Genomic DNA, 23,940 nt, shown 5'->3' on the forward strand with positions numbered 1-23,940 from the left:
TTTAGAAGTTTTAAAACAGAAGTGGTCCATGTTAATTGGTCTTTTGTTTTTCTTTTTTTCTGGGGAAGATTAGCCTTGAGCTAACATCTGTGCCAGTCTTCCTCTACTTTATATGTGGGTCGCCACCACAGTATTGCTGACAAGTGGTGTAGGTCTGCGCCCAGGATCTGAATCCACGAACCCAGGCCACTGAAGCGGAGCACACTGAACTTAACCACTAGGCCACAGGGCTGGCCCCTGGTTTTTAAAATTAACAGATAAGAAGAAGAATACAATTGCAGATTATCAAAATCTATCAATCAGTTTGCAAATCATTAACTTTAGTCTATTTTATTTACACCTCTAGAATCAATGAGCATCATCTTGCTATGAAGAATAAAAATTATGCTGTAAATATTTTGAATATTTCCACATTTTACTAATAAAATGGATGCTAATTAAATTTATGAAATAATTTTTTTTGTAAACTGACTCCAGAGTTTAGAAAAAAATACCATTAATAGACAAGACGGCCCTTTTCCTTTACTTATAAAGTAATGATGTCACTACCCAGACGTTGTCTTCTATGTCATATTCTATGAATCAGAGCCTCTGACAAGGAGCCTGTTTTAGCATTACTGAAAAAAGAAAGGGAGAATAATGTCTTCTTCAGAACTATTTGTGAAAACTGAAGTCACTACTAGGAGTCAAAAGTAGTTTGAAAGTTCTTGAAGAGATGTATCTTTTGCATTTTCTTGTTCTAGTCACCAGAGGGATAATTAAACTTCCTTAAAGTTTCTATTTTAAGAAATCAAAAGTATCATTGGTAAAGTTCTACAGTAATGGTTTTGTAGCTAAAAATGTAATTCCAATAAAATAAATAAAAAATAAAAGGCAAATTTTTCTAGGATATCTTGTTTTAATAAGTCTCATAATCTGTTTTATAATTAAAAACTTATTTCACCCTAAATTATCAATTTAAAAACTAAAACTATATTCATTCATTCAGCAGTTGTTTATTGAGAGCCTTCTATGTGCCCGGCAGTACTGTAGGCTCTGGAGATACAGCAATGAGCCTGCCTACTACAGTCATTCTATTTTACAAAAGATTTAAGTCATTCTTTTCTTCCTGAGGAAGATCAGCCCTGAGCTAACATCTGCTGCCAATCCTCCTCTTTTTGCTGAGGAAGACTGGCCCTGAGCTAACATCCGTGCCCATCTTCCTCTACTTTATATGTGGGACGCCTACCACAGCATGGCTTGCCAAGCGGTGCCATGTCCACACCCGGGATCCGAACCGGTGAACCCCAGCCTGCCGAAGCGGAACGTGCACGCTTAACCACTGCGCCACTGGGCTGGGCCCTAAGTCATTCTATTTTATAAAGTAATTAGTTTAAAGTTTGAAGCACTTTAAACTGTGAAAGAAAGAAAGATTCCATGTTTTTAACAGAGAAGCTTTATGAGCTTTGAAAGCAAAAATTTCTACTAAAAGCTTAACAGAAATTAGGCATGATGTGCAAATTTACTAAATTTGACTTAAAAAAATAGCTTTAGCACTAGCCCTTTTATTTCTGCTACTGATTTCTGTCAAAAGATATGTAATCCCTACGAAGACAACATACATAATTATTTATTACTTGCTTTAATCATTAGAATAATTTGTGGTGGCTTATAGAAAACCTGATGAAATTTTGCAACTGAACAAACATTTATTGAATACTCACTATACCCAAGGCACTGTGATGGCAGCCCCAGGAAGCTGGGGTACAGGATGTCTAAGACTTAGCCAGGGCCATTTCCTTTGTCTACAAGGCTCTTCTAAGAGAGTAGCGAAGTATCAGAATAGGTCATGTTCAATTTTAACTGTCCGTAAAGGTTGCAAGACTGAGAAGTAAAGCCCTTCTCTGAAGATTAGTAGGCAACAAAATACATGTTCAACCCAAGGGCCATTAAGACGGCAGGCCTTAAGTTAGGGAGAGCTATGGGGTCCCCTGCAGGGCTGGAGTGTCTTTCAGGACCCCTTAGAGGATAGTGAATACTAAGGAAATGATGAGAAATTGTCTTGAGGAGATTTATAAGTTAGTTTTCTTTAGATACATGAAAAACAAAATGGTAAGGTTTTATAATATTAATAAAACATTATTTTAAGGAGTATGAACAAATAAATGACTGTTATTAGAGTCTCATTCTGAAAATGAATGAAAAAGTCATAGATTTTAGTCCTAGATCACTAAATTTAAGAAAACATTTTTTTGGAAGCTTTATCCTATGCTTCTCTAAATATTTTATAAAAATTTTAATCAAGTTTTAAACGATATCCCTATTTTACAGTGTTTACAGCACATACCTTAGTCAATGGATTAATAACACCAACAGTAGGACTTGAGTTAAACACTTTGTTGAAGTTAGTTTCTCGATTGACTAATTCCAGCTGATAAAATTTATTATCCTCCTATGCAAAAGAATTACAAACATCTCTTAAACATTTTCTATTGAATATTTAAAAACTTAATTGTATAAATGCCATTTCATTCAAAATTTAATACAAAACCTGAAATGAAGACTGATATACCTTGTTCAAAGATTTCTGGACCTGACTGCCAGTGCCTTAAAGACCACTGATGCGTAAGTTTTCAACACTGTCAAACCCTTTGCTCTGGGACTCTGCTCTACCCTTTAATAACTTTTCCTTTTGAGACTGGACCTAAACATTTTATTTGGTCCCACCTCTGTTCCAAAGAGCTGACTGTGCAGTTTGAGCAGGCTTAACTTGCATTCACAGGGCCGTGTACATGGCTGAGTTGTTTCCACGTATGAAGAAGACACTATGATATAGCATTATTCTTGAGTACTAGAAACATATTTGATCTTGCCTAATCTTCTCTCTGAGACATCAACATATTACAGCAATGGTAACCACAGATCAGAGGAAAACTGAACAGCCCATCCAGGGATAAACTCTTTGCCTTTGGCCTCACCAACAACACGTGCTAACTGAACAACCAGACTGTAGGAAGTAAACACGTAGGGAAATGGAACAGTGTGTGCAACGCACGGCGGTGCTCTAGTAGAACCAGATTCTTCGCCCCCTCTTAGTTACCACTGACTGTAATTTGCCTCGTTAATCTCAGCCCATGTGTCTCTCAGTCCACAGAATCAGGGTGTAGTGGACAAGGTGTGTGTTCCACACAATCCTTGGCTGGATTCCTGGCCCTGTCACCGACTAGCTGTGTTGCTTTGGAAAGTTACTTCACTCTTTGAAGTCTAATACCTATCCTGTTGTGAGGAAAAATACAATTATATATCTGTAACACCTGCTTAGTAAAAACCAGAAAATCAGTAGCTATTTCTATGGACCATGGATGAAATACACTGAATACATTTGCTAATTTCATGTGTGGGACATAAGGTAATTTTTCATCAGTCCACTGCTATCAGAGCAATCTATGAGGTCAATGCTCATGTTCACAATGCTTGGAAAACTGGGTGGTCAGTAGATTGAAGCAGCACACACTCTATCTTTCCAGTGCCTGCTCCTGTGTTCCATCTATGAACTCCAATCTACTACTTGTTGCTTTTGGCATGAACTTCTAGTCCCAGACAACAGGAAGGCTTTCCTAAAGGCTAAAAGAGATAGGTTAATTAAAAAGGACTTCAGAAATAAACGTTATTATAAAGGTTCTCTTTGCATGCCAGTGTTCAAAGTTTTCAGTTGAAAAAATCAATGAGCAAATAGAGTGATTAGCATTCTATTTCTAGTTTTATTCTGAAAGGTTTTCATTTGATAGTGGCAGTAAAAAGCAATATTTTAATTATCGATCAGGACACAGAATTTTAGAAGACCTTGAAATGTTTTATGAATTTTAAAACATTTGTGAATTTTTTATTCTTGAAGAATAATGGCTTTAATGACGGCAGTGTATTTCTTGTTAAATCTCTATTTTCTTCTCCGATGGACTTCTCAGAGCCCCTAACACCTCAGTGTGAACATGAGACTCTCCAAGAGATAGCCTGGAGCTTTCCTTAGGCTAGATCATGGACCTCTTTTCCCTGCAGTATCTCCTTGGATCAGGGTTCAGTGGAGCACACTTTAGGAAATTAACATGACTAACCTGCAAGTGTACAGTGCAGGCCAATGCCTGCATATGTGGACTGTTCTTTCCTATCCCATTCTAATTCTACATGTGCAACACACACACACACACACACTTTCAATAGTACATTAACTGTACAATGGCAATGACATGCTAAACATTCAGTATGTGTTAAAAAAAAGTTATTTTTAAAAAATACTAAAAAAGAGGCACAAGTCCCTTACCCTAATACCAAATTTAACATTTCTTTATATTTCTTATCCTCATTCATAAACATTTTAATAAACTTTCAATCACAATGCACATATTTTGTACTTTCAATGTTCATTTAGCATTACTTAAAAATACTTTCCCAACCAACAGTCTATTGATTACCACACGGTTACACCAAAAACAAAATTTCTTACAATTAGTTTCTTTATGACCTGGTCTCTTTCTGTAAGCATGGCTTTTAATTCTGTAATCATCTGGATATCTTCTGGTTTTGATTCTCTCATTAGATATTTTTCTTCCATTTCTTCTAGTCTGAAAACAAGAAAATCTTTAGCTCATTGATATGACTCAGACACATTCTTCTGAAATAGCTACATTTTTCAGATTAGTCCAGTTGGACACACATAAAAATTTAAAACCAAACTTTTTTCCTTAAAACTTTTGAGCGTAATGACCTGATTGCCTCAAGAGCTACAGTGTTGTTAAAAGCTCTCCAGAGGTAGATGATGTTATCAAAAGCCTTTGCAGGTTACTTTTTCAAGAATTCACTCATTTTTTGCCATTCAAGACTATACGGGGATGAGGTGAGGTAAGCTCTGTAGAAGAAATGATATGCTGAATGATACTAACCCAGTAAATACAGGTTTGATCTGGAAACGTAGGCTTACAATCAGGAGAATTTACCACACATACAAAACTGTGTGATGACATAAGCCTTGGTAACATATATAAAATGGACAAGAAAAGAGAGAGGAAAGGGGAACAAAGGACACACACATATGTGACATCATTCTTTCCTGGTTTATGGGAAACGCAATTTACAAATTCTCTATTATCAGCTAATACATATAAACTGTAAAAAAACTGGTTCATCAGGTAAGAGAAGTTTATGTCCTTCCAGGCCTATTCTGCCCTGAATGAGATGAGAAGGAAATAGGATTGAATGCCACTGAAGAATACAGAACAGAGGTCACTTGTTATGAGCAGGGGCGACATGGACCCTGCAGAGTCTAAGACTATAAGACAGGGTAGAATGAAGAGGATGCAAATGGACACTGCTGGCTTAGTTTGAAAAAAAAAAAACATTTTCAATTTTAGAAAATTTAAATAATTAGGACAATTAAAAAACATTGTTTTTAGACTATAAAGGATAGAACTTAAGCTCAATACAACTGTGGCTAATGAAGATTCACAGGAAAACTTAATTCACTCTACAAATACTGAGGAACTTCTAGATGATCTATCCTCTAGGAATCAGAGACCCATGCCCACCCCTCCGTCCCAGAGAGGTACCAGAATCTCTGTGTATTTTAGCAATTTTAGTAAACTCCTCTCCTAACTCAGCCCAAGCTAAAGATCTGGAGGTAACATATTTTGCTCCCTCCCCAGCCCCACAGCTAAATCTGGGGGTGAGGAGAAGGGTGGCATTAGGAAGTGACTGTCTCAGATCATCTGGGACTTTGTCAGCTCATTGTGAGGTTGGTGTCACTATCTTTACTTTTGTTCTTTTGTGACAATGCAGATGGAGTGAAAGATAACGTGATTCACCGAGCTCACATCAAGGGACCTTGCATTTTATAACGATATGACATTTTATGGGCAAAGGTTTTAAGCTTGATAAATGGTCATCTAGTCAAGGAAAAGGCGTTTGGGTTCAATACTGGAGTAGCCACAAGGTGTCACTGGAGTAATACTCTATCATTAAAAGCAAGGTACAAGATTTTTGAACTGCCTTCTGCAGCCGAACAAGACTTGGTAATAAATGGTCACTAAAAACTAAACTTAAAGCCATATATGAAACTATTATTTCTCTCTTTTTGTTCTAGTACAATGAGAAGTTAAGATAAACTTAGTCTAAAAAAATCAGTTACGATCCCTGAACCGCCTTTTTCCATAATAAAGGTCTGCTCTGAACCTAAATTCTAGTGTATCTTTTCATTTAGGTTAAACATTCTTTACCTACAAAATTATTATCACTTAATCCTCTCCACAAAATACCTTTACATCACCAAAAAAATTTAACAGAAATGATACCTGGATATTAAAGGGAAAAAATAATTAACTTGAAGAAACAGAATCCATATAAACACAAATGGGAAAGCATTAAAGGAGAGAACAAGTAAGTAATATGATATAGATTTAACTTGCAAATATATTTCCAGAATTATTAGTCTTTTGAAATGCTCATAGGAAGAACATTGGTACTATTCCAATCCACTTCCAGCTCACACTAGTCAACACTTTCCCCACGCAGCTCTCTAAGCCAGCACGGCTTCCCAAAGACTAGTGTGAACGACCGGTGACACAGGAGGTGATTCGTAGTTTGTTCTCCTTTAATCTTTCCGATCACAAGAAGGGGAAAGTCTTGGGTGGTTATATGTATCTTAAATGGCCCTCATAACATATGCTCATTACTGTATTTCACAACACCCAAGCAGGCCTTGAGCATAATGCTAGCTGGGCTCTAATAACATTGTTTTATTTTCATAGAATTTACATTTATGTAATTATAGCTGAGCTTCAAGTTAGAATAATGGATAAGATTTTTCAGTAGTGATGTTTTACTGCAGAAATAATAGAGTTTTCCTGTTAAAATTTTAAGGTAAAATGAGTCAACTAAAAATATTAAGAAAATAATATCATAGGTAGCCAGAAAAGACCAATTTCTCAAAGGCTGTATAACAATTAAAGCCTGGGAAGCACTGCCTTGAGGGAACCACATGAGGACACACAGCCTTTTACTCCAAATACAGATTCCCATAAAAAGTAATGCGAAGAGAGAACAGACAGAAGTAGAACATAGAAAATTACTAAGCTGGGTTGCTGTTGCATTCTCCCTAGGCATGCATGCCCAGGTATGTTTTGGCTCTCAGAGTATATAGGTCAATGTCTATGGTTCATGGCTAATACAAATCTAAAATATGAATGCCTAAAAGGCTGTATAAAACTGCATAAAAAAGTTTCCAAGTTGATAGTCCTCCCATGCTGTTTTTTTAATGTAAATAATTGACAAAAAAAATCAGTAAATTGAGATTTCAGAGCCAAACAACAGTATTATTAGGCACACATATATTTTAGAATTTTAATTGTATAAAGTGGAAAGAACTCTTTACACCGTCCTTCTCTACTGCCTGAAGAAAGGAATAGAGTGACTGAAGCAGTTCAACGTTGAATGTTTCTTTTCCATAAATTATGGGCACAGATTCTGACTTGTGACAGCAGGGCTACTACACTCTTATTCACAAAGTGTATGAAAATAACCTGAATGGTAATCTAAAAGGCAAATGACAACAACAACAAACTATTTGGGCATTATAGATAAAAGAGCTCAAACAAGTTTTGAAGAGTAAGTAACCCTGGCATGGTGGAGTGCTCCTTTCCAGTGAGGCTTACTGACCTACTTCAACTCCAAGAACAGAGACGCAGGATTCCCCTCAAGAAGAAATCATCTTTTTGCTTCAGTACAGTGAGAAGTTAATAGAAAGTAAAGCTAAACAATAATCTCTGAACTACCTTTTTTTTGTAATAAAGATCTGCCATGACCCCAAATTCTAGTATATGTTTACCTTTAGCTTAAACAAAGTTCTTTAAAACAGCCCATACTCTCATTTGTTTCTAAAAGAAATTAAAATCATCACATTTTTATTAGATACAAGGTTTTGTGCTAAGATACTATATCACTCAAGAAAATAAAATTTCTATAAAATATCTGAAAATCTGAGACTTTAACACCCAGCCCTAGAGAAGAGGATTTCTGGCAATCATTTCATAAGAGATACAGAACTTTACACCATTTCTACAATGTTTACAGGGTACTTGCCATCCTTGAAATTTCTTGCCCCCTCTTCCCTGAAGTCCAACAGGGTTTGGCGCAGGAAGAGAAAAAAGCAGCTTCTAGCTGCTCCAGAGGCCCCTTGGCTCCAGGCTTCAGCCTGGCAGGCTGATCCATGTTCCTCCAGTCTCTCACTACCATCCACTTCCACGAATCCACAGGGTTTTTCTGATTTTGAAGCTTTTGAGTCAGCAGGCAGTTGAATAGGAACTTCAATAGGGTACCCTTAGTCCTTTGGAACATGCTGGGAGTAATTCAAATGTTGTCCCCTCAGCTCCTGAAGCTGGAATGGATTCTCCCTGCTCATCACATCTGTCTACATCCAAACCATTCAGCAGATCCAAGCAAGCTGCATTTAAGGATATGGGCCAGGAATATCCAATAGTCTAAAACTATGCTTTCCAGTATGGTAGCTACTAGCCTACATGTGGGTATTTACATTTAAATTAATTAAAATTAAACGAAATTAAAAATTCAATTCTTGGTCACACTAGCCACAGTTCGAGTGCTCAACAGCCCTTGTGGCTAGTAGCTACTGTACCAGGCAGAGCAGATACAAGACATTTTCGTTATCAAAGAAAAACCTACTGGACAGCACTGGTCTAAAATACATTTGTATGTGTGTTTGTTTTTAACTAAAAGAGTAAATACCTAAAGCTGAGGCTAATTATACAACAGCAGCAGGTTTGTGGTGAAAGAAGAAATACGGTTGGTTAGCATGGACCCAGGTGAAGTATAAAACAAATGGTAGATCTAGAAAAGCGATAAAATATTTGACTTATGAGTAATACTAATTCTTCGATTATTAAAAATGATAATATAGAAAAATCAGATTATTTTTTACTATCTACTGAAAATTCATAATGTATAAAACCATATAAAACAGAATAAAGTAAAAACAAAGACATAACCTTTACTTGTTGTAAATTAACACTCCTAAGGAGACAGGACACACAGACAGACGGAGGTTCTTTTTGTGAGCCTGTCTCTTTAGAGTATGAAGTGGAGGATGCCAGGATTTCAGCCTCTTCACTGAGGCCAGGAGAAGGCAGAGCCAAGGCACTGGGGTTTACTGGAATTCATTTTTGCAAGACGCCCGAAGCTATAAGCTGTTCCACACGGCAGATACCTGAGACATTGTTGTGGCTCAAAGGGATTTAAAAGTTACCTCCTATAACAGCAAACACCAAAAATCACTGTGACTGGGGAGATGATCTTATGAGTCTCTTCACCATTTCAAGGGTAACTTCATGAAGTGGTGAATATTATAGGGAATCTTCAAAAAATTCATTCATGAATTCATTGAGTGCCTACTGGTGTGGAAATTCTGCATATGTCCTAGAAAGAGAACCTCACCTCAGAGGCCGCTGAAGTAAGTGCTAACAACTGGGGGTCTGTTTTCTGTTTCAGCTTAAGTGAACACATCTAACAATATTTACTGTGAGACCTAATTGGTTAAATGGATGAAACCTGAGGTGACTTTTAGACGGGGAAGGTAACTAGGTAGTGATGACGTAAGAAGTTATTCCAGATGGTAGAGGACAACACAGGACGATCTCAGGAGGAAACTGAGGTCAATGTGGTTGACACAAAAGCAGCAGACGGGGAATAAGCGAGGCTGTTTGATAGGACAGGACGAGGCTACTGGAGCTAAGGGTTTGTTTTATTTTGAGACTGAGGGTGACGGGATTAGCCACTATTTTAACTTGATTGAAGTATGTGAAGATATTTATATATTTTTTATGAAGCTTTTTGAGTTGATTGAAAGAGGAGAGACCGAAGGTGAGTAAACCATTTGTAGCAGCTTAGAGTAGATTAATTCTGAGATAGTTAAGTTGGGCCAGGGTTTAGGCTACAGAGATGGAGTGAATGCTAGGTGCATTGGCTATAGCAGCTTATAAGTGTGTGTCTAGGAAAGAGAGGGGCTAATATTTTTTTAAAACATTAAGCAATAATTAGAAATTTTGGTTTTAACAATATTGGAGTTACTATGTATGAGTAGTAACTTTATTTGTGATGGTTTACTTTTATTGATTTTTAAAATCATAAAACAATTAAATGCTTGAGGAATTCAAACAGTATCTAAGTAAGGTATACAAAATAAAAAAGAAGTCTTTGTTATTCCCCACCCCCAATATCTCCTAATCCACTTTCTAGAGGGAACCGCTATCACTAAAATTCTGTATTTTTTTTTAAGATCTTTTGATATTTTTGTAAAATATGTATTATTAGTGTACATATAGGATCACAATATTCCTATTGTCACAATGTCCTCTTTTTACTTAACATTATATAACGGACATCTTTGAGTTTTCACCACGGCATGATAGTTCATGATCCCAAGGGACAGTCTGTAGACAAGTATTGTCCTAGCAGAGCTGTAGCAGCAGCAGCTGATAAAACAATCATTCAACTGCCTCATCTTAAGTAAAGAACATATCACACTACAATTACCATCTGTTATACAGCACTTAAGTTTCCTTTTTTAAGTATCATTTAATTAGATTCAAAAGAGTAGCTAATCTGAGCTTAGACACAGTGGTCCCCAGTTTATTATCTACATACGAATTTTCTTTAATATAATATGACTTACGACACTTGTAAAGCTGCATTTATTTCCTTGAGTAGCTCGTTAGTCTTATTAAAATCTGCCCGCATGATATTTTTCTCTCTGAGGTGGTCTGCTGTCATGACATCCAGCTCTTTTTCAAGTCTCTTGTTTAAATCTTGTTCATGCAACCTGTTTAATTTATTTTTAGTTAAGAAAATGTTATTCTGAAGTCAAACTTTCAAAACTTTCTATATTCTACCAGATTTGAAATGGCTTTAGGTATAATAGATAGAAAATTATTGGAAACAGCCTAAAATAAGTTACTTACTTTGCTCTAATCTTTGAGCTTGTTAAAGTTGTCTCCTTTAATGCTTTTTTGTTTTTTGAGGAAGATTAGCTCTGAGCTAACATCTGCTGCCAATCCTCCTCTTTTTGCTGAGGAAGACTGGCCCTGAGCTAACATCCGTGCCCATCTTCCTCTACTTTATATGTGGGACGCCTGCCACAGCATGGCTTGACAAGCGGTGCATAGGTCTGCACCCGGGATCCGAACTGGCGAATCCTGGGCCGCTGAAGCGGAATGTGTGGACTTAACCGCTGCGCCACTGGGCTGGCCCCGTCCTTTAATGCTTTTTTAAATGACATTTTTAGAAGATCTTAATTATACACAATTTCCAAAGTTAATGAAGGCAAATACATCATTCAAAACAGAAACATCTCATCTATGTTATAGATTATAACACAGTCAACATACAAAGTAAAAAGTGGTCTTCAACATCTTACTAGAAGGCAGTCCAGTCATAGAAAAGGCACATATGCTAAATACCATTGTAACAGTCTTTCAGATAACACTGTGTATTCCTCCTGCTGTAATCAATGGCATACCTCATCTGTTGGTTAGATTCACTTCGTATTCTGAGAATTTCTTTCCCCTTAAATTCCAATTCTTTGGTTAAGGCACTTATATTTTCATGAAGGTGCTGTACCTCCTTATCCAAGTCTGAGATGTGATGCTCTCTGTGCCTTAACTCCTCTTGTAGATCTGTTATTCTACACATGTGCTCCTTACTCTGCAAAATATAAATCATTCTTAACAGTTTTCTACATATTTGCTTTCTGTGTTTATCCGAGGGAAAGAAAATGACATACTGGAACGTCAAATGGAATAAATCCGACGTGGCAAACTGCTGAAATGAGAAAACCTCAAGGCTTCTTCTCTTTTCATACATCTAAGAAGAGTTTATACTGATACAGCTTCAATAATGACAGGGCTACAAGGAACCCAAAAGACCATGAAAGCACATCTCCCTCATTTTACAGAGGAGAAAACTAATACCCAAGAGCTGATCTGTCCAAGGATGACGTACAGTTAATGGCAGAGCTGAGATCAGAACACAGGGCTCTTACATATTCAATAAGTTATACGTTCTTGCAGTAAAATGCTGGTACCATTTCTTTTCACCTAAAAATAACCTCCTATCTGTGGAGGCCATCCAAGCACACACATACATCCATGGCTTAGAAGCAGACTTCATCTGCTTAGTGCTGGTCTAGCAGTTATCTTGTTTGACAGATAAGCTCCCTTCCATTTTCCTAGAAGTTACTGATTTTTACAAGTTCTGTAGGCTAAGACGTTATCAATTTCAGTGTCAGCCTAGCTGAAGAGAATGTAACTTCCTTCCATGGTTATAAGATCCTCATTTAAAACTTCCTAGTAAACAGAAGAGAAAGGTTGATCATTTAATACAGCTGAAGACTAACAAAGTGAAAGTCAGAAGTCTAATAAACTGATAAATAATAGCTCTCATAACACTATGCCTAAAAATCCATCCATCTAGACATACCTACATTCAAGATCACACACTATCTAACTAAAAGAAGTACACCTGGCCAAAGGGCCAAGTTTAAAAAGTGTAAATAGTAGCTGTGTTAGTGATATGCAAATACGAATTATCTTTTTTCATCTTGAGGCCCTGCTACTTCTGTAGCTATGCTATCTAATATGGCTGTTTAAATTAATTAAAATTAAATAAAATTTAAAATTTAAGCTGTTGGTAGGACTAGATGTATTTGGCCCATGTGGCTAGTGACTACCATATGGATAGAACAGATACGGAAAAGATCCACCATCACGCAAAGGTCTACTGAACAGTGTTGTTTTATAGTAGTCTGTCTTCACTATTTATATTATTTATATTTCATTGTTCACTTTCTCAAGATGCAAGTAAAATTCAAAATATTCAATTAAAAGGTCATAAAATAAAACGTGATTTTATGACCAGTATACTAAAGTCTACTTACCTATTTCCCTTTAAAAATAAAACTGTTTAATATAAACAGTAAATAATAACCAGTGAAAATATTAGTTATTACAAAATAACTTTCAGAAACTTGTGAACATTCAAATCTATTCGCATTTACAAAATCATCAAAGAACAGAATGTTCTTCTTTACCTGTCTTCTGCTGATGTCCATGCTCCTCTCTAATTCCATTTTAGCAGCTGCCAATTCTTGATGATGGTTATGCCGTAACACATCAATTGCAGCTGCATGTTGATGATTTAGTTCTGAGCGTAAGGAAGCTAGAATCCAAAGGAAAAAGAAGTTAAGCACATTTAAAAAATACTATCAATACTTTAGATAAAAATTATAAGTCACAGAATATTATTTCTTAAATTAGGACACTTGGATATGCCCATTAAAATACCATTCTTAAAATATTACAGACTATCATAGAATATCATGAATTTAGAAACCATCTAACTTTGACGAGGATAAGAAAATTTTCAGCTGCTCAAATAGATCAAGGTATTTCTATACATGCTTTTAGTTTGCAAGTAAGCTGCTAATGGAGATGAAATATTTTTAACTCTTCTCATTTACTATTAGAATAATAAAATTTTAGAGTTAAATGGTACCATAATGTATATTTAGGAGGCAACTTCCCACCTAGGTAAGAATTCTTCCACAATATCCCTGAAAAATATTAAGCACTGGAGGGTGAATGCTTTTAGTCATGTAGAAGTCATCATTTTCAACTGAATTTAAGATTGATTATTTCATACAATCCATATTTACTGCATGCCAGGTCCTGTCCTAAGGAGAATAAAATAGGACGTGTCCTTATAACTGTGCAGGTTAGAAGAGATAGCATCATGCCAGGAAATTAAGTGGGATATCAGAGATGTTTACTGGTATCATGAAAGCACAGTGGTGGAAGCACCCGCATTTCCTAGGAGAGGGAAACTGGGGATGCTATCTCAAAGGAACTGTCACAGTAACTCAGTCTTTCTCCAAGTGGAGAAAGACAGTGTTCAGGAGGAAGGGTAACACGCAAAAGCAGAAAGAAGCTGATCTATCTGGACGACTTCAGCAGGTTTGGTGTGGCTGGAACCCACAGTGCGCGCAGTCACACTGGAGAGAAAACGGAGCTCAGTCTGAGAAAGTTTTAGGACAAACTGCTTTTTACTTAATGCCTAGACTCATGGTTCTCAAGCAGCACGTGTGGCAGTATGCCTGAGGGACTTGTAGAGTGCACACAATCGTCTTCTGAAACATGACTTTTACTAGAAGATTTTTGGTAAGGGCATTATTTTTATATTAATACAAAGAGATATAAATGAGTAAAATACAAATTATACTTTTTAAAGCTAAAACATGAGACTTCAAAGAAATGCTGTGCTCACAGCTAGTCAATTTAGGCTCCTCCTGCATTCTCCACATGGGACATAAGCTCAGTCTCCCGCAGTGGTAAGGGCCTCTTCAGTGGAAAACTTGCCAGGCCCTGGGGGAGGACAAGGAGAATCAGGGAAGGATTTAAAGTTGCGAAGTCACACGGTAAGATCTGAGTCTTATGAAGGTTAACCGCCCTGGAGTCTGGAGAATGGACTGGGGAAGGGGGATCAGAGAGACGGTTACGGCAATAATCCAGCTGAGAAATGATATGACCACGAACTAAGCATGGCAGAAGGACTAAAGAAGAGGAAACAGATACAGGGTTTTTTTAAGAGGAAGAACTAACAGGATGTGGAAGCTGAAGAAAAAAAGTTGAATGTGTCTCCCAGAGTCCTGGTTTTGGCAACTGGGGAAACAGGGATACCATTAATTAAAGTGGGAGGTACAGGAATGGAATCACATTTTGGACCTGAGGGAGACAGTGATCTCATATTTAAAAATGTAGAGTGTAAGTTAGAGTATCTAACTGTCTAAAATTCAGTAAGAAATATAAATCTAATAGAAATACATATTTGGAGTCACTAGCACCACAGAGAGTAGTTGAAGGCATGGATGTGAATCCGATCAACAGGAAAAGCTTGAAGGCTGAAAAGAGACCAGAAGGCTGGGGACTGAATCCTGGGAAAGAGCAGTATTTAACAGACGCACAGGGAAACGGGACTGGCGAAGGTGATTAAAGAGCAGAGGTCAGAAAAGTAGGAGTACAGTGAGTACAGTATATTATCATGGAAACCAAGGGAAAAAAGATTCAAGATCAAAGGGGTCACATGAGACAGATGGGGTCAAATAAGATGAGAGCTAGTAAGTGCGAAAACTTTGGATTTGGAATCTCAAAATTCAATGGCAACCTCAGGGAGAGTAATTTCAATGAAATAATGGGGGCAAAATGTAGAAGTGAGGGATCCCAACAAAGGACTAGTATCTAGAATATATGAAGAACTCTCAAAATTCAACAGTAAAAATACAAACAACCCAATCAGAAAAGAAGATATACAGATGGCAAATGAGCACAAGAAAAAATGTTCAATATCGTTAGCCATTAGGGAAATGGAAAGTAAAGTAAAGTTCACAATGAGATATCACTACACTCCTTTCAGAATGGCTCAAATAGAAAATAGTGACCACATCAAACGCTGGTGAGGATGTGAAGAAACTGGGTCACTCATATATTCCTGATGTGGACGTAAAATGGTACAGCCACTCTGGAAAATAGTTTGGCAGTTTCTTAAAAAACGAAATATACAATTATCATGTGACCCAACAACTCCACTCCTGGGCATTTATCCCAGAGAAATGAAAACTTATGTTTACACAGAACTGCAAACACCAAGATGTCCTTCAACTGGTGAAGGACAACAACTATGGTATGTCAACACCATGGAATACTACTCAGCAATAAAAAGGGACAAACTATTGGTACAACAACCTGGATGAATGTCGAGAGAATTATTCCGAGTGAAAAACAGCCAATCCCAAAAGGTTACATATTATTATGATTCCAATTATAACATCTTTAAAATGAAAAATTATATAAATGGAGAACAGATTTACAGTTGCCAGGAGTTAAAGGAGGGAGGAGAGGGAAGTAGGTGTGGCTATAAACGAGCAACAGGGATCCGCATGGTGATGGGAATGTTCTGTGTCTTGACAGCATCAATGTCAATGTCCTGGCTGAGATATGAAGTATAATTTTGAAAGGCGTTACCACTGGGGGAAACTGGTTAAAGGGTTCAGAGGATCTCTCTGTTTTATTTCTTACAACCTCATGAGAATCTACAGTTATCTCAAAATAAAATGTTTAATTAAAAAAAGCCCCACGAAGTCCTTCTGTCAACAAAGAGGTATTTAAATCATGTTTCAATGGAGTAAACAACAACAGTTCCAACACGTGGCCCATTTTTACCTCTCCTGGCACCGCTGTGGAAAGTGTGTGCTCCCTTGGGCCACAATTCTACAAAGGCTACCTTTGCATTTGACTATAAGCTACTTGAATGCAAAGAGAGAGAAGCAGTTCATTTCTCAGTTCTCCTTGCTTAGCAGAGTCTCTAGCACATAAATTGGTATTCCACAAATGTTTGATAAATCATCACACTTAATACGATTTTCATCCTAGCTACGGCAGCGGCTTTTTAAGGAGGAAGAAGAGAGAGCTATAGAGACTGGGCCCAGGACTCCCAGCAACAGTAGAGATAATGAACTGGGTCAAATGCCTTTCCCTTTGAAGCCCAAAATATTCACAACACTGTGGTCTTCTTTGTTCCCAATTTCTACTTGTAAAGAGCGTGCCACTGAAGTGTGAAAATACACATTAAAAATATTAGGAGACTAAGCTCACATGTGAGGGGATGGACTATAATTAGTTTTTGGGCGGTGAACATGATGTAATTGACACAGAATTCAAAATATATTACAATGTACATCTGAAAGATACATAATGTTATAATCCAATGTTACTGCAATTAAAAAAAATCAGGAGAATTTGGGAAAAAAATCAAATAGAAGGGAAACAAGGTGGTAGGAATTAAAAGTTACTGAATGACACTAAAAAAAACCCCAAAACCCAAAGAAACCCTTTAAATATATATCCAGTTTTTCTTCAAAACTCAACTGATCTCCTCATAAAAAGGGGTAGTGATGTCAATATCTCAAAGATAAAAATCTCATTAAAAAAAGAATCTGAAAAATACCTAAACAAAAAGTCAGACCTAAACATGACTTTTCTCATTAAAAGAAAATCCTGAAGTGAAAAAACACAATCTGACTACCTAGTCTAAGGGCATGTGGCTTCCTGCCTATCTTTCCTTTCAGTCACTGGACAGTGGGAAGCCTGGATGTCCCGAGTCCATCCAGTCCCTTGAAGACAGATGGGAGCACCAGTGGGTGTTGCTTACAGAGCAGAGCATGGGAAGAGATGGAAGGACCTCACTTCACTCTTTGTGTCTGACCCATTCTGCTCCACCACACTCGGCTCTTCATCTGGTAACTTCAAATAAAATATGCAAACCACTTCGACATTCATTTTGATGTTTCGAAAATTAAAAATAAAACTTTGTGATTTCATGTTGAATTTTAAAGAAGAAGAATGCAGAAATAAATATGACAAGATTATAATCCTTTCAAAATACCAAGCATAGCCTTTCCTTCGTCTTCTAATTCAAACCGAAGAGTCTGAAGTTCCTGCTCCATTTCTATCCGGAAGCCCTCCATGGACTCTCTGTGGGCATCCTTTAGTGACTGAAGCTCTGCAGAATGTTTTTGTTGTAAATGATTTTCAAGAGCCTAGAACAGGAGAAACGTATTCATATTATTATGCTAGAGTACAAGAAGGAAAATTCAAACAAAACAGAAATTACTAAAACTCAGTTATTATTTAAGGAAAACAAGATGTTTTAAATTCATTTTCAAGAAAATTAGATATAAAATAATCACTATTAGGAAATAACTCAGGAGAGTCACTTCAGTAGAATAAACGAATCATCATGGAACCAGTTTGACTCAATATATTGTGTGTGAATTGGGATACGGACCCTTTACCTAAGGCAGCTTCCAAATAAAGTCATTTTCTAAAGTTGCTAAGGGGTGGGAACGAGCTAAGTTAATGAATAATTCCTCTGTGTGCACAGACTCAGACTTAGGACAGAAAGCAGGAGGCATTAATAAGAATGAGGGGAGAGCTGAGGGCTTTTACAGCTCCGACCTTGTCAAGTACTTGGTAGCTACCTTCTATAGTCTCTCTTTGCCCCTGCATTTGTGAACGAAAGCAAAAGTCCTGGGAGAGCGCAGCTGGAGGAGCAAACAGGCCTTCCATGGGATCAGTTTGGAAAGCCTGGCCAGAGAGAAGGCCGCAGGAGGCTAAGAGGAAGAGAAGATCCGCGGCCGCAGGAGAAGAGCAAGCCCCGGCGACTTCACCTTCAGAGACTGAGCTGTGCTTGCAGGGCTTTCCCTACTGTAATCCATAACACGAAGGGTTCTGAGAAAGATTAACTAGGGCTCCTTTTCTTTAATCATTACTCCAAAACGCTGTTTTAAAAAATCAGTATTTGGCTACTTATGTCCACTGTTTTATTTCTGAAAAATAAAGCACAGGTTGCTTTGAATATAGGTAAAATAAAGGACTTTTAGTTGAGACAACATTACTTAGGTGGCTTGGTTACCTAATGATGGATAATAAAATTGCAGGTTCTGATTTCTTTTGAAAAATGATTGAAGTTCTGAAAAGACTGAAAGTGTAAAATTAAAGTACTGATACGAGAGGTCATGTGTTATTCCAATTCAAAAATGGTATCCAATGAATAGATTATTTGGCAATGCAATCAGGCCTAGATTTTAACCTGGACAAGATCAATAGACTACAACTTATTGTATAGGCAAGTTAATCGCTTTTAAAGGAAAATGACTTTTCGGTTTTAAGAATTTCTTCGTAACATACCACTTCTTAAAATAGTGTCCGCACCCAAATAAAGGATTAAAAACAACCTATATATCGGGGGCGGCCCCGTGGCTGAGTGGTTAAGTTCATGTGCTCCACTTCGGAGGCCCAGGGTTCACTGGTTCGGATCCTGGTGCGGACCTAGCACCGCTCATCAAGCCATGCTGTGGTGGCGTCCCACACAGCAGAACTAGGAGGACCTACAACTAGAATATACAACTACGTACTGGGGGCTGAGGGGGGAGGGGAAGGAAGATTGGCAGCAGATGTTAACTCAGGGCTAATCCTAAAAAAACAAAAAACACAAAAAACCAACCTATATCTGTAAAGACTACATATGGTGAAAATTATTGTTAGTAAAACTGTATTTCTTTATTAAATCTTTACCTTAATTATCATAATAAGGTCCTTAGAAGAAATTAAAAAAATACCGTGTTAAGAAATGAAATAAACCCAAATTAATCACACTAAGACTATGTCAAACTAATGTTTTAACACAGCACTAAGTAAGGGATATGGGGAGATTCTGGCATATAATATGATTAATCCAATAATGTATCTATTTCATTTAAGTCTCTTCCAAGGGATTTGTTTCTATCACTACTTTTCATATAGTTTTTGGGGCTATGTGTAGGGAATTATACTATTTTACGTCTCCAATTTTACTTTGTTGTGAATTCTGTACATAAGAAGAAAATGTGAGGAAAAAAAGTGGGATTAGAAAATACATATATTCCTTGGACACGTGTCTGTTGTAGGTCTAGCCTGAAAGACAAACACTTGATGAAGACTATTATAAGTTCAAGATAGTACTAAGTGATGACAGTGGTTACTGCTCAGTAGGACCATGAACAATAAATAAATTCATTTAACCACTGTTAACTACAGGACAAACCAGACGGGGTATTAGTTTCATCATAACTTGGCATCATGATGGAAAATAGAAACAAAATGTTGGCCCCAGTCTAATTTGTCTGCTATAGTGCGTAACTAGTGTATATGTTTAATCACCATGACCCCTACAAGAAGTCATATCCTAGAAAACACACTGAAATAAAGCAATACATATTTTTTTGGAGCCAAAAAATAAATTCTTAAGAATTTGAAGGATTAGGCTGTTGGATTCCATTTGAACACGTCACACTAAACTTACTCTTTGTTCCTTTTCCTTTTCTTCCTCCATAGTTTGAAAGGCAAGGGCATGTGCTTCTTTTACGGATTTATGTCTCTGCTGGTGGTGTTCCTCTAAGTCTTCAAGCTCCTGAGTGAGTCGCTGTCGCTCTTGTGTAAACTGGGCCTGCAGTTGCTGCAAAGAAGTCTGGGACTGGGAAAGCTGCATCTCCAGGTTCTGTTTCAGCAAGGAAATCTACGCCACAGAACGGTACACAATGAGGAATAAAGACAAGGCATAGTTCACAAATTGCCAGCCTAAGGAAAAAAGCACTCTGAAGATATTAACTACAGTAAAACAACTGCCGTAACAAAGTACCCGCTTAAAATGTTTTGCAATATATCAGAGATATCTAATCTTTAGATATTACCATTTTTAATTCTATTTTCAATGATTACCCAAAGAAAAGGACTGTTTTGGTGGCATTAAGTTTGCAGACTCTCTGAAGAACACTGCAGGCCACATTTAGAAATACAATGAACACCTATGTTGCATTGCAATAAAAATTCAGAGTATGAAATAAAAACAGAAGACAACTAATGTATTCATTAGGTTATAGTAACTCTAAGGAGACAGTATGACAAGTTAAACTCCTTATCTGTGTGGCAGTAAAGTTGAGGAGTGACGACTGTGGGCTCTGAGTTAAAATGCCAGCTCTGCCACCAGCTAGAATCAACTCCTCACCCGGCTGTGTGAGAATTGTGTGTGTTACTATATTTAGTTCGCTCATAACACCCCTGGCATACAGTAAGCACTCAATAAATGTTAGCAAAGATTATCTGAGGATTAAAAATTATTCTTTAAAAGATTTATCAGTTTATAATTTAGCATCCTTGAGTTAAAAAATATTTTTATTTTTAAATTTTGATTTAATTCAAAGGACTTGCAAATCTTCAAGCTTTTTAAAAATCACAAACCTCCCACAATCCTCTAGTTACATCTTTACAATAATGACAGGAGCATTTCTTCCACTTTCATTGTGGACAATTAATTTGTCAATCCTTCTGAAAACAGACAACTTCATCCTTAATATGTCTGCATTACTTCTGGGTATCTTAAAATTAAGTCCTTTCCTAAGAACGAAAACATAAAACATGTGTATATGTATGTATATATATATGTGTGTATATATATATGTTCATATATACATTTGATGAAACCATTCAATTTGATCCACTTGTCTTCTCATATACAGGAGACTATAACTTGAAACTGGATAATTCAACCATCTTCTAAAAGCAACCAGGTGAAAAAAAAGTTGTCAAATGCGTTCCATTAAGCAAATTAAGATATTGTATGTGTTTACATGCAAGTAAAATGGCGTCTGTGGCCAAGAAAGCCATTGGAAAGAGAAAACTTTAAAGTAAGTCTTTGCAAAGGGGTAAAGACTTTCTTTTGATGGATGGAAGGCAGATATAGGCTGCCTCAAAAGTCTCACAGAGGAAGGTACCTGGGAAAGAAGGAGAAAGGGTGGCGAATCAGCAGAAATGGAAAATAAGAAAGAAAAATAAGAGAGGAGGAACCAGAAGACAGGAAAGGTCAGAGGCAGGCATCAGGAAACAGTGCGACTATGGTGAGCTCAGGGTGGATGACTAGCTTGTGGAAGGGTTCTGGAGAAAGTAATAAATCAGGATTAGTTGTAAAGGTTAGCACATGCCTTCATGGAGACAGTCAAGCACTGGTGAGAAGTGATACAACTGACACAGTGTTCAATCTGTTTTAATCTATTTCCCAAACAGGGTCTTTATATATTGAAATTTACAGGAGTTCTACTTGTTAATTTCTACACAAACCTAAGGTTTCAAAGGTTATTTTATATGTTTGAAGCCAAGGTGGAACCACAACATTCTGACTCCAGGCAAGGCAACTCCCTATCCCTCCAAATGGCAGCAGCACCCATGATTTACGGACTGAAATAAACGCTGCACGTGTGAAAATCACAGCAGAATGTCACAGCAACGGCTGACGCCATACCTGTGGAGCAGGATCCTAGGACAAATTATAGCATGTGACTTCTCAGTATTTAGGCAAAGAAAATCAGAATGAAATGAATACTAAGGACAGCCTTTAAAGAAAAAAGGGTAACGGGAAACAAAAATGTGTCTTTATGAATATTGATGTTTAATTGCTAGAGTCATTTTCTTGCCAGCTAGCTGGTTCTTGAAGTAGAGAAGGCACCTACCCATTCTCTTCCCAAGTGCAGCCCTAGTCCCAGACCCAGCAGAGGCTCACGTGACTGACTGTCCTGTCTCTAGTGACAATTTGTTAGAACATATATAGAAACATTAGGAAGAGACTATGTTACATGTAGAATAATGATTGGTATTGTCAAAGCTATTGCTTGGTCCCTGGCGAAGTTAGGACTAAAATCCACTCAGCAAATGATCTGCTCACCAAGCCATCTGCCCTGGTGCGCGCCTGTGTCTGGCCAAAGAAAACGGGCATGTTCTTCTGATTTGCACACATATGGGCTAGCAGTGGCCCTGGATCTTGTCCTCCAATTAAGTGTACACTTGGGTTTGTAAGAAGCCAATCAGTTCATGGTAGCGTATCTTATTCCCGCAACGTCTACAAAGTCCACTGTATCAAAAGAGCTCCCATATGTTCATTTGACTACAATTTGACTCACATTTGTACTGTTTAAGGATGAAACTTATGAAGAAACACAACATTTAAAATGCATAAAGTACAACAGTAATATGATAGTTATACACTTAAAATCTAAGCACACTTTCAAACCTCTCCAGCTTAAATAAAATACACTTAAATATTTTACATCATAATATACTTTACCTTGAAAGAACTCCAAAGTAATATTTTTCATTATAGGATATATGATTAATCTTTGTATCTGTACTCAAGGAAATATAAAGTATATGCAAGACATTATCATGCAATTTAGTGTTCAAATATACTTAGCTTAGATATTTTCTATTCTTTGAAAGCACAGCAAAATAATATTAAGGCTATCTAAAATCTTTGGATTCATGCTCAAGACAGTAACATGGATTATATGCAGAAAGCCTTTTTCATGCAATGCAGCATAAAAACTCATTTTTTCTTTTTATAAATTAATTAGTAGAATTACATTAAATTGTCAGCCTTTATTCAGCATGAAAATTACATGGCACTTTAAAGACAGAAATAACGAGCAAAGCAATGTAAAATGAACTAATGTTTTATAGCTATAATTTAAGCAGCTGAGTTTAGTATACTTTATGGAAATACATATTAATATAAAACTTCATTAATTCAAAATAAAAGAGAACAAAGATAGACTTTGCATTAAATAGTTTGGGCAACCTTGATCAGTACTTTTATTACAGAATTATAGAAAGGCATTTGTTGAATAAACAAATGAGAAACAGTAGTTGCTTCAAATTATATTCAAATTATGATGTATACGGTATTAGTTTCTATATATTTATAAATTTCAAATTTTAATGTTTTTATTTTGTTGATTTTAAATAAACCAAGGAGAATTATTTCAGAAAAAAATTTTAACCCTCATTTAAAAAGTTCTTACCAGTGCAGTTTAGATATGAATTATATAATATATTCTACTGATCAACAGGTACCAGATACTTTGAAAACAACTTTAAAGGCCAAACTGCACTCACAGTAATTGCCACCTTCTGATCTCTACTACTTAAAATACTATTGTCCTTTTGAAAATAAAGAGTTGTAAAAATTCCAAAAGGATAAAAATGAAAAACATACGGATACATTTTTCTGAAGAAAGGAAAACTTTCCCTATTTCCTACAGAGGTGTTTCACAAGGTTCAGTGGTGCCTGAAAGAAGAATCAGAAGAGAAACTGAAACATCAAATCTAAGGGAGTGGATATAACAGCATATCCCTATGGGACATGTCGTTAATTATGGACATCCTACCTACTACCTTTGGTTTTTGATACACTGTTGGTGTTTTTTCCCCC

General features: G+C 36.8%; 1 protein-coding gene across 17 annotated transcripts in view; it reads right to left on the minus strand.

Annotated features, from left to right (window-relative positions):
* FAM184A (family with sequence similarity 184 member A) overlaps positions 1–23,940 on the minus strand; it is a 135,172-nt gene that overhangs the window by 5,259 nt on the left and 105,973 nt on the right. For 10 of the 17 annotated variants that reach the window (XR_011522644.1, XR_011522642.1, XR_011522648.1 and 7 more), the window contains 7 exons: positions 19,987–20,199; positions 17,530–17,683; positions 13,124–13,251; positions 11,555–11,739; positions 10,712–10,858; positions 4,481–4,598; positions 2,327–2,431 (listed from right to left, as the gene is read on the minus strand). Coding sequence is in view for 9 of the 17 variants with exons in the window: in XM_070559338.1 (XP_070415439.1) it covers positions 2,327–2,431; positions 4,481–4,598; positions 10,712–10,858; positions 11,555–11,739; positions 13,124–13,251; positions 17,530–17,683; positions 19,987–20,199 (1,050 nt within the window). In the remaining 8 variants the exon portion in view is untranslated. The remainder of the gene's footprint in view (positions 1–2,326; positions 2,432–4,480; positions 4,599–10,711; positions 10,859–11,554; positions 11,740–13,123; positions 13,252–17,529; positions 17,684–19,986; positions 20,200–23,940) is intronic. The other 7 variants (XR_011522645.1, XM_070559342.1, XM_070559340.1 and 4 more) reach the window with 3 other exon arrangements.

Source organism: Equus przewalskii, chromosome 9, assembly GCF_037783145.1.
Source record: "Equus przewalskii isolate Varuska chromosome 9, EquPr2, whole genome shotgun sequence".
Classification (NCBI taxonomy): domain Eukaryota; kingdom Metazoa; phylum Chordata; class Mammalia; order Perissodactyla; family Equidae; genus Equus; species Equus przewalskii.